This window comes from Silene latifolia, chromosome 9 (assembly GCF_048544455.1).
Source record: "Silene latifolia isolate original U9 population chromosome 9, ASM4854445v1, whole genome shotgun sequence".
Classification (NCBI taxonomy): Eukaryota; Viridiplantae; Streptophyta; class Magnoliopsida; order Caryophyllales; family Caryophyllaceae; genus Silene; species Silene latifolia.
In genome coordinates, this window is record NC_133534.1 from 26248247 (window position 1) to 26264371 (window position 16125).

The 16125-nt window shown below is 34.7% G+C and overlaps 1 protein-coding gene and 1 non-coding gene across 2 annotated transcripts; one reads left to right on the top strand and one right to left on the bottom strand.

The window, feature by feature from the left end:
- Nucleotides 1–1831: 1831 nt before the first annotated feature.
- Nucleotides 1832–6235, top strand: LOC141600766 (aspartic proteinase nepenthesin-2-like). The gene is made up of 3 exons (XM_074421015.1): nt 1832–2321; nt 5352–5687; nt 5820–6235. The coding sequence occupies exons 1-3, from the start codon at nt 1832–1834 to the stop codon at nt 6233–6235; spliced, it is 1242 nt and encodes a 413-aa protein (XP_074277116.1).
- Nucleotides 6236–14154: 7919 nt separating this feature from the next.
- On the bottom strand, nt 14155–14260 carry LOC141603712 (small nucleolar RNA R71). The gene has a single exon (XR_012525570.1). It is a non-coding gene; the product is annotated as a small nucleolar RNA R71 (small nucleolar RNA).
- Nucleotides 14261–16125: the final 1865 nt, after the last annotated feature.

Sequence of the window (16125 nt, forward strand, 5' to 3'; positions counted from 1 at the left end):
CACTATGAGGTGTCATAGGATCGCTACTTGTTTATTGTTGTTTCATGATGTATATGTTGGATGAAGTGTGTAGTTGAAATGGATGACTTGGTTGGGAAAGGTGAAGTAAGTGTTTGCATAAGAAATTAAATTTCATGTTAAGAGTTCGTTTAAGTGACGGAAGGTGAATTTTATAATGTTTGGTTATATTAGTAACATGTGAATAGGAGAATGTGATGTTGTACCCATTAGTGGCATGCTTAATATCCGGAGGGAGTATATATATATATATATATATATATATATATATATATATATATATATATATATATATATATATATATATATATATATATATATATATATATATATATATTTTACGTATTTTCTAAATCTCCTGCAAGTTATTTTATGTGAGCTTATGATTTTAATTTATATATTATGTTATTTTATTAATTTATAACTTTTAATTAAAATATATCTTTTTATCAAGTTATATTATTTCACTAAAGTTTAATCTTTTAATTACATATTAATAAAATTTATACAAAACTATAAATTGTTAAATATTTTATAGATGCTATTATTTAAGAAGGACTTAAGTCATACTACTTATCAAACAAAACTGTAAATCAATAATTTTGTTTTCTCGAAAAACAAATTGAGATAAATTGAAATAATTTGTGTTAGGGTATAAAATATATTTTCTTTAGATTAACTTTCAACATGTAACGAAATTATCTTAATCAATTTTAATTTCAACTTTCTTTCCTCAAAATTTTACAAAATATACTGACGAGAAATACGAAGAAATATTGACACTATTATATAGGTAATTTATTTAATACTAAAAAACTCTATATACCGTGCATTTATTGCACGGGGGTCTAAATTAGTTCATCAATAATTTGACAACTATGGACCGTAAGTTGCACATATCACTTGTAATTTCTCCGTTTTATGAATAATTTTATTAATACCATTTTCTAATCGATTAATTAAAGTTTTTTGTATTTAAAAGGGGTTATTTTCACCATTAGGGTTTAGATTGATTTGATTACAGTTAGGTTTTAAATTGATTTGATTACAATTAGGGTTGTAGAAGAGGTGGTTGTTGGGTCGTCGTAAAGGCCGGGGTATTGTAGTCCGGAGATTATTATGGGTGGTCGGATAGTGTAGTATGGGTGGTCGGAGAGCGCTGCGGGTGGTACGTGTCGGGAACCTATTGTATGCGTGGGGAGTTGGTGGTCGGCGCACTAGAGGGTGGTTAGCGAGGGTCGACGTGGGAGTGGGAACGGTGAGGGGTGATCGGTGTTGGCAGGGTGTGGGTGTGAGGTTGTTGGTTTTGGTAGAATTATGTCTCAGTAATACTTTTTTTTTGGTAAGAGGGGAGAAATTAGGGTGAGAAATAATAGGGGTAAGATTGCAATAAGTCGAAAAAATGGACGCGAGATTTAGCATTTTCCTCTTTTTAATAGGAAGCTAATGTCATAAATTTGTAAATCTTATCATTTCTTGATTTCTTAGCATTTATTCCACAGCTATATGCAGCATGAAATACACCTTGATATACCTTTCCTTATTTTGCATGGTATTATTTAATTCTTTATCAAAGCCTACTACAATCTCAGCATGTTGCCGACCTAGATTAAAGTCTTGGTAACAAAAAAATACGCAAACAAAATTAATGATTAATCAAACAATGCTACACTATTTGTTGGTTGTTGTTTTACTAATTACAAGAATCTATGCTACCAAAATTTCAAATGGCCTCATCCTTGAAATGATTCATAGAGACTCTCCAAAATCGCCTTTGTATCGCGCAAACTTAACCAATAACGAGAGAATGAAAATGTACATTGAAATGTCTACCGCTAGAGTAAAGTCCATTAGAAGGTCACGTGTGACATCATTAAGCCCTACTGAAGGTTTAATAAGACCTAAACTAAACAAGCAAGATTTTTCATATTTAGTACAAGTAGGAATCGGCACCTTCATGGATGGGTTCCCTAGAAGCAAAACGTATTACCTACAATTGGATACTGGAAGCCAAATTTCATGGATACAATGTGAAGGGTGTATTAATTGTCTTAATCAAGTCGACCCTCCCTTCCCCGCTTCTCAATCAACAACTTATCTACCGTTTCTCTGCACAGAATGCCCACCCGACACTATATGTCGGAATAATAAGTGTGTACTTGATATAGAGTATGTTGATGGCTCCAAAGTATCGGCTATCGCGGCTATGGAAGTTTTCACTTTTGCGTCTCAAGGTGAAAGTAATCATCCCATCAAAAATATTGTTTTTGGTTGTGGGTTTGATATGCAAAACTTTCATGAAGGTACTAAAATTAAATATTTTTACTTTGCTTACAATTTTATACTACCCCTAATTTTAAATTTTAATTAGGATGAGATTGTTGAACTTTGGTACAGTAATTTGTAAAGAATTGTTCGTCAAACTTTCATGAGTTTGTTCATTAGTGTCAAGTAATCATTAATGCCAAGTGATTAAAAACACAAATATTGGGAGCCAACATTACAATATAGTGTTTTGCACAGTCTGTTTTTATATTTTTTTGTTATTATAATTGAAGGAAAAATTATATAGTTTATGTATGACATTTAATATTTTACCTAAAATAAAAAAGATTAACCTTTTTCAAATCTTATTTTTTTTATTGATTTACTTCAAAGTATTTTTAAATAAAATATAAAAAGTAATTAATTAATAGACAATGGTTTATAAATGGTACCGTGTATACAACATTTATTTAGGAATAATTAAAAAGAGAAATTATGATTCCTATTTTCTCACATCTCTTATAACACGAATGTCCTTAATAATCATTATTTTTATTGTGATTATTCATATGCACTTCTTGCCACAGTGTGCATACCTACTCTTTACCACAATGTGTATACCCACTTGAAATCATGATATTCTCGTTTCTTTTCAATTTCAATAAAACAAAAGAAATTATCCATAGTGTGTATACTCACTTGAAATCATGATATTTCTCGTTTATTTTAAATTAAACAAAAGAAATTGCATACAACAGAAGTATATGGAATTCAATGCTAAATTATCTTGTAAAATCCTCAATTTGCATGATAAGATTTTAAAATTTTGTTATCATAACTCACGTTATAAAAATATTTAAAATAGTATTTTGACAATTTAAAATTTGTATGAATAGAATTTTTAGATACATGCAAAAAATAAATAAAAATAATGTATATACATATCCAACTCTTACGTAAAAATTTGTTTGTATTGTACTACATACATGGATTTAAATTAAAAAAGTGAAGTACATTTCATCTTTGGAGAGTACACATTCATCACAAATAGGATTATACATCCAGTTGTACCATTAGCATGGTACAACCAAGTATAAGAATTCGAGCTTATGTGTATTCTTTCTGAGCTAATTTAAAGTTCATGATTTTAATGTGTAAATGGATGAACTCAATACTTGCTAATAAAGCTCATATTCTTTATCATAAAGCTCGGATACTTTATCACAAAGCTCAAATTCTACACCGTAAAAGATATACAACTGGTTGTATAGTCATGAATTGCACATTCATTGAATTTATATTTATAACTCTAATGAAATTATACTCCTACGGTAGCATTTTTCGTGATAAATATAAAAATTATAGTTTCGTGAGTTTTCTCAAAATATTTTTAAAATTAACTATATTATTAATTTAATCTAATCTAATAAATAACTTTATTAAATTATTGTTGATGGGATGCTACATTAATGCTTGTAATTAATAACTAAATTGTCATTACTGAGTGTAGTTATGGTTGAATATGTCATGTGTTACATCCACAACTTCCCAACACAGTTGTGTGTATATATATATATATATATATATATATATATATATATATATATATATATATATATATATATATATATATATATATAAAAGCTATGCAAAACTCAACAATAGTGCTTACCGCGGAAGATTAAAAGAAAAATAAATCATCATTTCAGCTGAAGAGTCATACTGCGTTAGTGCAAAACCCTAATTACATTCATAATATGCAAAACCCTAATTTGATATAGCATTATTAAAGTTAATAAATTAGAATTATTACTTGATCGACATGAGATTTAGCATTCAGAATTAAGTTATTTGACGGATTTGATTAATTTTACGAGGAAGAAAATTAGAATGTGTTTGCTTGTTTTGATTTTTGGGGATGGGTAAAGTATGTAAAAATAATGGGGAAACGTTCATGAATGAGTAATGTTTGTCCATGAATGAGCAGCTACGATTATTTATACTATGCTTACATTTTTATACATATTACCCCCAATTTTGAAATTTTAATTAGGATTAATTACTTATCGCGCGCGTCTAAAGATAGTTATGATGATAAGCCTGAATTAATGTAAATTACCTAATTTAAATTAATGCAAGTCCAAAATAATCCAAGAGAAACCTCATTTTAGTTACCGAATTTGAATATATAATTCGCGTATCAATATGAAATAGTAGTACTCCGTATAATATAATAGATTTGAAACCGGGGAAGTGGTGATTGACCCTCATAACTTTGTACAATTGTGAAATTAACCCCCATAACTTTCAATTAGAGTGATTAAACCTCATAACTTACATAATAAGTGAAATTAAACCCCTTTATCAAAATCTCACGAGAAATTCAATTTATCATATCACAAAAATAAAAATGGCTATGTTCTTATGAAAAATACGAAATAAAATTTTAAAAAAGTTAATAAAAAAAATTAGCGTAAATTAGATAAGATAAAATTAAAAATATTTTATAAAAATCAAACCCAATTTATAAGTTTTATATAATATACAGATTTTTCAAATTTCTGTTATATAAAGTACAGATTTTCTAAATTGTAAAAAAATTTCAATTGCAAATTATTTTGCTAGGTAGTTGTGTTAAAATTAGAAGTTGGAATAAAAGATTTTCATGACAAAAAATATAAAAAATATAATAGAAGGGTAAAAAAATATTTAGAATTTCCTATTTTTCAACAATTAGAAAAAGTTTATACATAAAATTGTTAATTTTTTTTTCCAAAAAATCACACCGAATTTTACTATTTCGTATTTTACATAAAAACATAACCATTTTTACTTTTGTGATATGATAAATTGAGTTTCTCGTGAGATTTTGATAAAGGAGTTTAATTTTACTTATTATGTAAGTTATGGGGCCTAATCACCCCAATTAAAAGTTATGAGGGTTAATTTCGCAATTGCACAAAGTTACGAGGGTGTCACCACATCTGTGGATTTGAAACCAATAATGAGTGAAAATTTACACATGTTATATGTTATTTGCAATGCTAACCAAACATGTTCTTTAACAGGTGGAATCGACAAAAATAAGCTTAGCGGGGTTATGGGTATGAGTAATGGCTTATATGGGTTCATGGAGCAAACAAAATTGATATTTAGTGGAATGTTTTCGTACTGTTTACAACCAATATTTACACAAGGAAGTTCGCCAATGTATCTTCGATTTGGGAACGATGTTTTACCGCAACCAATACAAATGCAGGTTACACCAATTTACAAGTATGACGGTGAAGGGGAATATTACTTGAATTTGCAGGGCATCTCCGTAGGTGCTCAAAGACTTGCAATTCGTCCAGATATTTTCGCAATAAAAAGTGACGGAACTGGTGGATGTATTATCGATTCAGGTATAGTAAATTTTTTGTACTTGTTATACGTTTAAGAAATTGCATTCAATCGTAACGTTAATACAAACTTTATTAGGGAAATTTTTAAGTAATAGATGCTGCAACAATACTAATCAATATATATTTCATCAGGCACCACACTATCGTGGATTGTCACGGGAGCCTTTAACGTCTTCAAAGATGCTATAATATCCTTTATTAAAGATTCTAACAGAGATAATAACTGGCGAAAGATGAGGAAACATGAAACGGAATACAAACTTTGTTACCAACGTTACAAGTTGCCGAATACTATAGTCCTTCCAGTGATAACCTTCCATTTTGAAAACAATGCCGATTATGTAATTGATGTTAAACAATCGTTCTATCTCGGCACCTCAAGCAAGGGTAGAGACATGGTTTGCTTGCAATACTTTGAGAGCACTATCGATCACCATGACGGTGTCACATATTTGGGAGGTGTACAACAAGCGAATAAACGCATTGTATATGATTTACAGAATTCATTGCTTCATTTTGGGCCAGCTGATTGCTCCAACGAGAACTGAATAAACACATTTTTTAATTCAATATGTTCCTTAATAATCATATTATCCAGATCTAAAAAAAATCCTCTCTTCGTATTACTCAAGTTCGAATATTCGACTACTAGGAACACTTGTGCACATTCACTCAATGGTGCTCTATCAGCAAGTACTTTCTCCGTTTCAATTAAATTTTTTTCCCAAGAAAAGCAAGTCATTTTATTCATTCAATTTGGGAATAAAGAGGTCAAATCTTACAAAAATTTCAATTAATTTTATTTACCTTATACTCCCTCTGTTTTTTTATATACGACTTTCTCATATTTCGAGACAATCTCTTCTCTTTTCAATATCTCATAAAATATAAGACTAAATATTATGATATGTATACTCATATGAAAGAGTTTTTCGTAAAGAATTTAATGGTACCATTTTTATATTTTTTGAACAAATATATTTTTGTAAATATTAAAGTCGAAGACTTACTTCATAAATGCAAAACGTCATATATAAAACGTCATATATAAAGGAATAGAGGGAGTATGTTCTTTATAAGAAATATTTTAATTAAAGTTAATAAATGATTGTAATACCGGAGGTTCGTTATTACACATACATAAATTAAACTCCATTAAAACCAGAGACATGCTAAATCCCGCGCATAAGTTTACTAAATCTCGCGTATTTTTTCACCTTATTTCGAGTTTATCCCTTTTATTTCTCATATCCACCAAGAGAGAAACATATCAACCCCCCCCCCCCCCCCAAAAAAAAAAAAAAATAGAAATCCCCAAAAGTGCCTCGATGGACCACCAGGTACCCCTCAAAAACTGACCGGCTACGGAGAGAGTGCAAACTTTTTTCCGATTTATTGGTCATCGATTTTTGTTGCTGAAAACGCAAGTTACTGGCACTTGTATGAATTTTTTTTCAAAAATAGGGTGCAAAATCAAAGAAATTAACATAATGGGGTTTTGTTGAAAGTTATTACCCAAAATTCACAAATAGTATATACATCCAGTTGTACCATAAGCATTGTACAACCAAGGTCAAGAATCCGAACTTATATGTATTCTTTTTAAGCTAATTCTAAATTCATATTTTTAATGTGTAAATGGATGAACTCAATACTTTCTCATAAAGCTCATATTCTTTAAGATAAAACTCAAATACTTTATCACAAAGCTCAGATTATACACCGTACAACATATACAACTGGTTCTATAGTCCATAAATTGCCCAAAATGGCTCCATGTCACACCCGAAGCTAAACTTGTATTCAAGTCGCTTTCCCGCTAAGCGACTACGTGTTGGGTGACATGAAATTATGGTTGCATTTAGAGTCTGTTATTTTAGCCAAAATTGCTTAGGGGCCAGCGACTGAGGCCCAAGTCGCTTAGGGGCAGCGACTACAGTATTTTACAAAAAAAAGAATATTGAAAAAATGGCTCTACCAATAATCGAACCTGGGAGCATTGACATTCACATCAATACTAATCCACTAACCACGGTACCAAGGAACATTTATGTCTAAATCAGCGCGGAAATTTATTTAATCTTGAACAAATAATGACTGATCTTATTATTTATTTAGTTTATGATCTTTTAAGCGCATTAAATAATCAAGTAGTTGTTCTTGGTGCATTGGTTAGGAAGTGACTGGTAAGGATTTTGACGCGGGATCGATTCCGACAACATTTTTTTTCGACAATAGTAAACTTTCATAAATAAAATAAGTACTACAAACCGTTTATTCAAATAAAAACAAAGGGGGATTAGATACCCCTGAGCAACCTAATATAACCGAAGAAAAGGTACAAGAAGTCGTAACCAAAGAGAAAATACGACTCTTCTTTAAAGGTGGATGATAGTGTGTGTCAAACTTGATGGATTGAATTTCCTTTCTCTTGGTCCTTGTTACCATCGTGGTAGAGTGATCAAATCTACAAAAAGAAGTTGAAACATCGACGGAAACAGACGATCATTTCTTCGAAGTATTAGAAGCAAGACCTTTACGACCTTTACCGTGAGAAACACCCTCATGGCGACTCCATTTGCTATCGGAATGACTCCTAACCGCTGAAAATTTAAACGTGGTCATTGATATTTTGCTAACATGGGAAGAATCAGAAGAGATCCTTTTCTTCTTATCAACTTGGTTGGATGAAGATTCTCCGATATAGGAGAAGAAAAGGGAACTTCTGCTGGCCCTGAAATATCTTCCAGGGGAGTTCCCATCTGGATGGTTTTAGAGATGAGGGGACGAACCCTCATGGTAGACATGGATCTAGGGTGAAAGAACTCCAGTGTTGTTTTGTTTTGCCCTGCATTAAATTCTCATAATCTTGAGATGAAAGATGTAGGTTATTATGTGGCTTCTTCTTGTTGGTAAAACTGAAGTGAGATGATCTTGAGCTGGCTGAGTAGGCGTTCGCATCCACGGCCTCGCAAGGCACAGGACTACTCTTGGAATCCATAGTCACCTCAGGTAAGCATATAGGAACACAATCATCAAACGAAGCCGGAGACAACAAGGGCTTCTTTCCTTTCCGTTCTATGTCAAGAGGAACAGACTGAGAAGATTCTCGTTTCCCATTTAAGGTGATAGTTATACGATCAACCACATCTTGTAGCTCTCGGGAAATATCCTTGTTACTAGGACTAAACTTGAGAGCGCATTCAAAATCAGCAACGGCTTTAGGAAGGAGATTCAAATGCTTAAAAGCTAACCCCCTTCTATAGAGTGCTTTAATGTTATAAGGATCTACCAACAGAATCAAAGAGCAGTACCAACAAACTTGGTCGTAATCGGGGTTCTTTAGATCACAAGCTGCGAGATTCAAAAAGATGGAGATTGCAAGAGAAGTTGCAGAAGGTTCATCGTAACTAGCAGGAGTACCCATAAGCAAGATAAATTTAAGTGCGATTTTATAATGGAAAAATGCCAGAGGCACAATACCCATTTTAAAGAACGTATTTTCCTTGTCTTTGAGAATGCCGACACTTTTAAAAGATAACACCCCACATTCCATAAAGGCTTGACCAAGAAGCTCATCCATCTCTTGACAATCATCCCCGCAAAACAGGTCCCTAAGTCCGGCTAAAATAACTTGATATATCATTAGCAAAGCAAGTCAAAAAACCCGAAAGTGGAATTTATAGACTTAATAATTAAGAAAATCTAGAAAGCTTTAAGGAAGAAGGAAGTAGAGAAAGAAAAGAAACTTAGCAACAACCAAACTTAAGAGGGAAGAGAGTAAATAAAGTTAGGAAGCTTAACAACGAAGAAATAAAAAGAAAACAACATTACGACCAATCCCACCGACCACCACAACCAACCCTAAACAACCACCTCCGAAAGACATCGACCATGGGCAACACGAGGGCTTCTAACCTCCGATCTAACCAAACAACAAAGAAATATAGCGCAAATGATATATTGAGAAAAGAGAAATTGACAAAACCCAAATCGCTAAACAGATAAAAAAGCAGAGCAGAGCGATAAATTGACGGGCAACCTGCCATATAATCCAAATAAAATGAAAAACATTAAAAGTGCGTGGTTTGAATCAATTGAAAGTAAGCTCCTTTGATAAAAACTGGAACACGGAATCAAATTGTAAAGACGAGAAATAAGCCTTTAGAAAGCGTAAAACGTACTCTGTAGAATTTAATCAGACCAATGAAAAGAGAGTGACAATTGGAACAACCTCAATTAATCAAAATGATATGATATAAAGGCCAACGCAGACAATCAAGCAAACAAAAAGTAAATAGGGAAAAAAACCAGTACGGATCAAAGCAACGGATCGAAGACGGAGTCAAATAACCCATAATCAAGATGCAGGAACCGCCGGAGATTAGCCACATGGACTAAATCTCCGGCGGAACCGGAGGTGCAGCAGGGATGGAAGGAGGGGATGGGGCGGCAGTAGCAAAATAAAGGTTAGGGTTTTAGGAAAGTAGAGAGAAGGGGGGTTTCCGACAACATACAATATAGGTTTATTTTTTTCCCCAAAAATACTATAAGTCGCTCAGCGGGTGAGCGTTTTCAACTCGTCGTTCGGCTGAGCGACTATAACCCGGAACCTAATTTTACCAAAACCGAGCATACGTAGACCCATTTTTGGCAATTACTTTCAAAATCACCCCATTTTGTTAATTTGTTTGTTATTAACCCCTATTTTGGAAAAACTGATGTCCAAACATGGGGCATCCCTCTTCCATCGATGCGTAGACATAGGGCATCATGAATTCATGATAAATATGGAGCATCTCTTTTCGTTCTCACATACCAACCTTACACATAAACATATGCCTTTTGATTTGTTTTTGTAGATCTGGCCATTGGTGATTTAGTCAATTGATGAAGAAAGAAATTTTTTTTACTTGTGAAAACCCTAATTGTCAGTCAATAACGGTTCTAAAGAATGATTTATGTCAGTCGACCCCAAATCATCTTGGGATTAAGGTTCTGATGTTGTTGTTGTTGTGAAAACCCTAATTGTGAAACCATTTTTTCTAAAAAAAAAACACACACACAAAAAAAAAATTCATCCAATTGATTAAAAATCGTGTATTAATGAAATTGTTGATGTGTGATTTAAGATTCATAGTTATCAAACTATTAACGGATTGATTAAATTTTGAGAGAGGAGAAAACTTTTTTAAATTTGTTTTTAAGATGGAGGGTAGAATTGGAAAAATAGAGTAAAGTGCCGGCATTTAGTAAAACTATGAGCGAAATTTAGCAAATACGTAAAACTATACATGTCAAATAAATAAGGTTTTGTCAAGTTAACGCTTTTATCATCTTTATTTAAAACAATCATTATTTAAACCGAGTAGAGCTGTTCAAATCCAAGTTTGGGCCGAACATGGGTCGGACTGTGAAGGAAAAAGTTGTCCTTTAAGACCTTAATGGGTGTGCCATGCCTTAATTATGGGTCAATTATCTTTGCCCTTGCCCGCCCTTTAGTCAAAAGGCGGGCGGCCCATGTGCCGTAACACGAAACTTCAATTTAGATGTTTTATTAACTACTCCCTCCGTACCACAGCAAAGGTAACGTAGGGAAAAGTGGAGTATTTAAGAAAAAAGTGGAAAAAGTAAGGGTAAAGAGGGAAACAATAAGTGGGGTATGTAATTGTGGGTTTAATTGTGGGTTGATAGGTAGGGTATGTAATGACATTTTGTGTAAATATCAAATAGGTATAAGGATAACTTGGTAACGTTGTGGGCCAAATAAGGAATGTTACCTTTTGTGTGGTACGTCCGTTTATAGTAAGTGTTACCTTTGGTCTGGTACGGAGGGAGTAAAATATATAAGGGTACCCAATATATAAATATTTTCGTTATATTTTAACCTTTATTTTTTACATATTATTTTAGTGTTTCACATTCATATAAAATTGATACAATTTTCTTGGAAAATGTCTTTTTTTTTAAAAGTAAAATTAAAGGATTTAAATAGTAAACGGGCCTAATGGGTGACACGTGCAATTTATATAGACTTTTTAGCCTTTTATTGCACACATTTCTATGCCATTTGTATCGCTTTGTATTGCAAAATGCCCCGAATTGGCTACTTTGGTTTGTTTTGTCTTAATTGCAGAAATGGACCTAAAAGTAGTGGAATCGTCCCCTATTCGTCCCACTTTGCATGCATTTTGAGGAGGCGAAGATTTAGAGCAGAAGTCGTACCTCGGGAAGCGTGAAGGAAGGTCTTAGGAAGCTGCCAAGACGAAGTCAAGGCTGATTCAGTGGATATCTACTCGATCGAAAGCTTTTGGAGTTCGATCGAGTAGTTTGGCAGCTGCGGGAGGTCGATTGAATGGTTTTGGAGTTCGATCGAAGATGGCTTTTATGGAAGTGTTTGATCGAGAGCCTAAAGTGCTCAATCGAACAGTTTTGTAGGAGAAGTACACTATCGAGGGGAATAAAAAGCCTTGATCGAGTGATTTGCTATTTTACACGGGTTAATTGTTCCGTGCTAGGTTTATTTTGCTAATAAAAACGCTTCCTTATATAAGGAAGTCGTCATTAGGTCTTAAACACTTCTTAACTTCTGAAACTCTTGACACTCTTAATTACGTTTACACACTTTGATACTCTTAATCTCTGGAATTTGCTCTTAATCACTGCTACTTGTTCTTTACGCCGGATTCGCTTGATTGTAATCTTTCTTCCTCTTAATCTTTATCTAATACTTTCTTTGTTCTTAACCTGCGTTCTCTTGTTTATTATCGTTGCTTTTGTTATTGTTTATGTTTCATCTCTATTATAATCTATTCATTATGTCTCGCCTTAGTATGCCTATTGTTATTATCGTTAAATCTAATAGCATGAGTAGCTAATCTCCCTATGTTAGGATTAGGGGAGCCATGGTAGTAATGTGACGATGTTGTGAATAGTCTAGTTGATTTACTTGTGAGAATCTGTGAACATAGCAATATAACTATAACATGTTTAGTTGAGTGCACGCTTCTAAATAACTTTAATCTGGTTAAATTCGCTCCTAGATTGGAAGATTGGAGTGAACAGACTTGCTATGAACAGTATACTACCCTAATGAGGACGGAAGTTAAGTTAGTGGAAATGTAGGGTGGATAGCGGACCGGAAGGACCTTACCTTTGCCCTTCTCACAGTAGATTGTCTAGACTATTTACAACTGAGTCGGTAAACTGCCATAGTGAACCGAAATCCTGACATACCCCTTTTATCTGATCACTCATCTACTATTTTGTCGCTTTATTAATCTTAGCCTACTTCTCTTGACCTTTGGCTTCAGTAGTTTTAGAAATCAAATCAAAACCCCTAATTGTGACTAGATAGACGGACTTACAGATAGATATCTTGCCTCCCTGTGGAGATCGACCCTACTTATCACTAGCTTCTGTTAGTCATACTTAGGTATTTATTTTTGGTACATAACGACCGTATCAAATTTTGGTACCATTGCCGGGGAGGCAATAGCCTATTTGTCTGTTTTTTGTTTCGTTTATCTCTCTTAGGGGTCGTTTGGTTGCATGTAGGAAGTTGGATTGCCTAGGAAGTGATAAATCACACGATTTTAGAATTCATGTGAATTAGGAAAAGTTGTTTGGTTGCATAAAGGAAATGCAATTCATGTAGGCATTCTCACTTACCTAGAGGGACCTAGGTAAGAAACTTCCTCCATTATGGAGGAATTAGAGTTCCAAGGTAATTCTATTTCATGTGAATTTGGGTAACCAAACAAGTTAGCCATTTTGCAATTCACATGAATTGGAATTCCTGTGTTATTTAATTGGTAACCAAACAACCACTTAGTCTCAGGGAATTTTTAATTCCTTGAGACAGTTCTCACTTATTTCCTTCAGTGTTGTGTATGCCCAGGTCTAACAGGTCAGAATTAGTTCCAGTTGATCCTGAGCCAGAAAGGACCTTTCTTCATAGACTAAGACTGCAGAGGAAGTTTCAAAAGGAAGTCTTGAGTACTTTTGAAACGGAGCTAGAACACTTTTTTTATTTTCAGAAGACCGTCTGGTGAAGAAGACAATTCTATTTCTGCCGTTGAGCCAGTGAAGATGCCTAATATCACGAGTCACTCAGAGCTCACAGCTGCCTCAATCCCTAAAGGTTTCAAGCTAGCGACCGAGGATGTCAATACTTTTGACATCCGACCATCTTACATTAACTTGGTCGAACGGAACCTGTTCCGAGACGTGGCGGGTGAGGATCCGCGTAAACATATGGAGGTTTTCACCGACTATTGCTCTACTATTCCTAATACTAAGGGAGTGACCTAGGATAAGATTAAGGAGGTCTTGTTTCCTTTTTCTTTGACCGATGGAGCCCGTGAATGGCTCACTGATCTTGATCGAACTACAGCTGGTATTACTGACTGGGAGAGTTTGGCCTTTGCTTTTTATAAAAGGTATTTTCCTCTACAACGAACTAATCAGCTGAGAGGGAAAATTACAAGTTTTAAGCAGACACCTGATGAAAACTTGTATGAAGCTTGGTGCCGTTTTAAGAAGTTGGTGAGGTCTCTTCCTCATCATGGGTTTGATCAGTGGTTTTTATGCAACCAATTCTACAATGGGTTGTATGATGACCACCGTGCTATATTGGACACCTCATCTAATGGGCGATTTCAGAAGAACAATGATGATGACAAAGGATGGGGTATCATAGAGGAAATGGCTACCCATTGTGCTGAGTATGGGAACCCAAGAGGAGGTATTCGTACTATTTCTTCAGTAGATAGTGCAGTTGTGGCTCAGCTGGAAGCCACGAATACCCGTTTTGATAAGCTAGAATTGCAGAATGCCGGTGATCAACAGACGGTTCACTTGTTGACTAGACAAGAAGCCGTTAGTTGTGAGAGATGTGGAGGTAATGACGGTCACACTGCTGTTGACTGTCTAACTGAGAAGGAGCAAGTCCTTGCCTTTCAACAATATAGGCAAGGAGGTTCCTATTATAATAATCAGAGTGGAGTCCATCCAAATTTGAGATCGACTAGTCAGAATGTGCTAAATCCTACCCCTCCTCCGCAGCAGCAACAAGCTTACATTTCTCCTCACAAAGCTCAACAAGGCTTTCAAAAGCCTTCATCCTTTCCACCACTGCATCAGGGAGCTTCTTCTAGTGGAGTTAGTGAAATGGCAGAATTGAAGTCGATGATCCAATCGTTGACTAAACAGTTGCAGATGAGTGACCAACAGAAAGATGCGTCGATAAAGTCACTCGAGACTCAAATATCTCAACTTGACACAAATCAATCTTCAAGGAAGCCGAGTCATTTACCATCTCAATCTGAAAAGAATCCTCATGAGACGGTAAATTTGATTAATTTGCGAAGTGGTCTTTCTTATGAAGGACCCAAAATGTCGACTGGTGAAGACAAATCAGACCCGAGACCTGTTGTTGCTGAGAGTGAACAGTCATCCATTGACGAAACTGTGCTTAATCCGAGGAAAATACTCGATCGACTCATTTCTGGTGGTCGATCGAGTAGAATTGCTGAGAATGTTACTCGATCGAGTGGAATTGTTGATCGATCGAGTAAAGCTGCTAACCAAGAATTTGATTGAGAGGAGGAAATGCCTCGATCGAATAATAATGCTGAGAAAACCGGTCGATCAAGTGAAATCATACCTAGATCGAGTATTGCTGACAAAGAGGATTTCGATCGAGTGGCTGATAATGCTCGATCGAATTAAAATGTTGCTGAAAGACCTCGATCGAGAGGAAAAAGAGATCGATCGAGTAGAAATGATTTTGACCCTGTCGAGACATTGGCAGAAAGAAACAAAGGGTTAGAAATTCCTATCACGGTCCCCTTTCCAAGGCGATTGTAGAACAATAAGGCCAACCAATAGTTCGGGAAATTTGTTGAAATCCTGAAGAGCCTTCATGTCAACGTTTCTTTCGCCGAACTGCTTACCCAGGTACCCTCTTACATGAAGTTCATGAAAGAAATTTTATTGCGTAAGAGACTTATAAGTGACCATGAAACGGTGGCTTTGACTGAAATAGGGTCCGCCTTAGTTCAGAATAAGACACCACCCAAACAATCAGACCCGGGTAACTTTTCAATTCCATGTCATATAGGGACCCACTTAATTGACAACGCGCTATGTGACTTAGGAGCTAGCGTGAGTGTCTTACCTTTGTCTCTCGCTAAGAGACTGGGTTTGACTAAGTTTAATTGTACCAACATGACTGTTCAAATGGCCGACCATAGTATATCACGGCCACTAGGTGTGTTAGAGGACGTACCTGTGAAAATCGGGAGATTCTTTATTCTCGTAGACTTTGTAGTCTTAGACACACCCGAAGAAACTCATACCCCTATTATTTTAGGGCGACCATTCTTGTTTAATGCTCGCGCAGTAATCGATGTCGGGGGCAAGACCCTTACTTTCC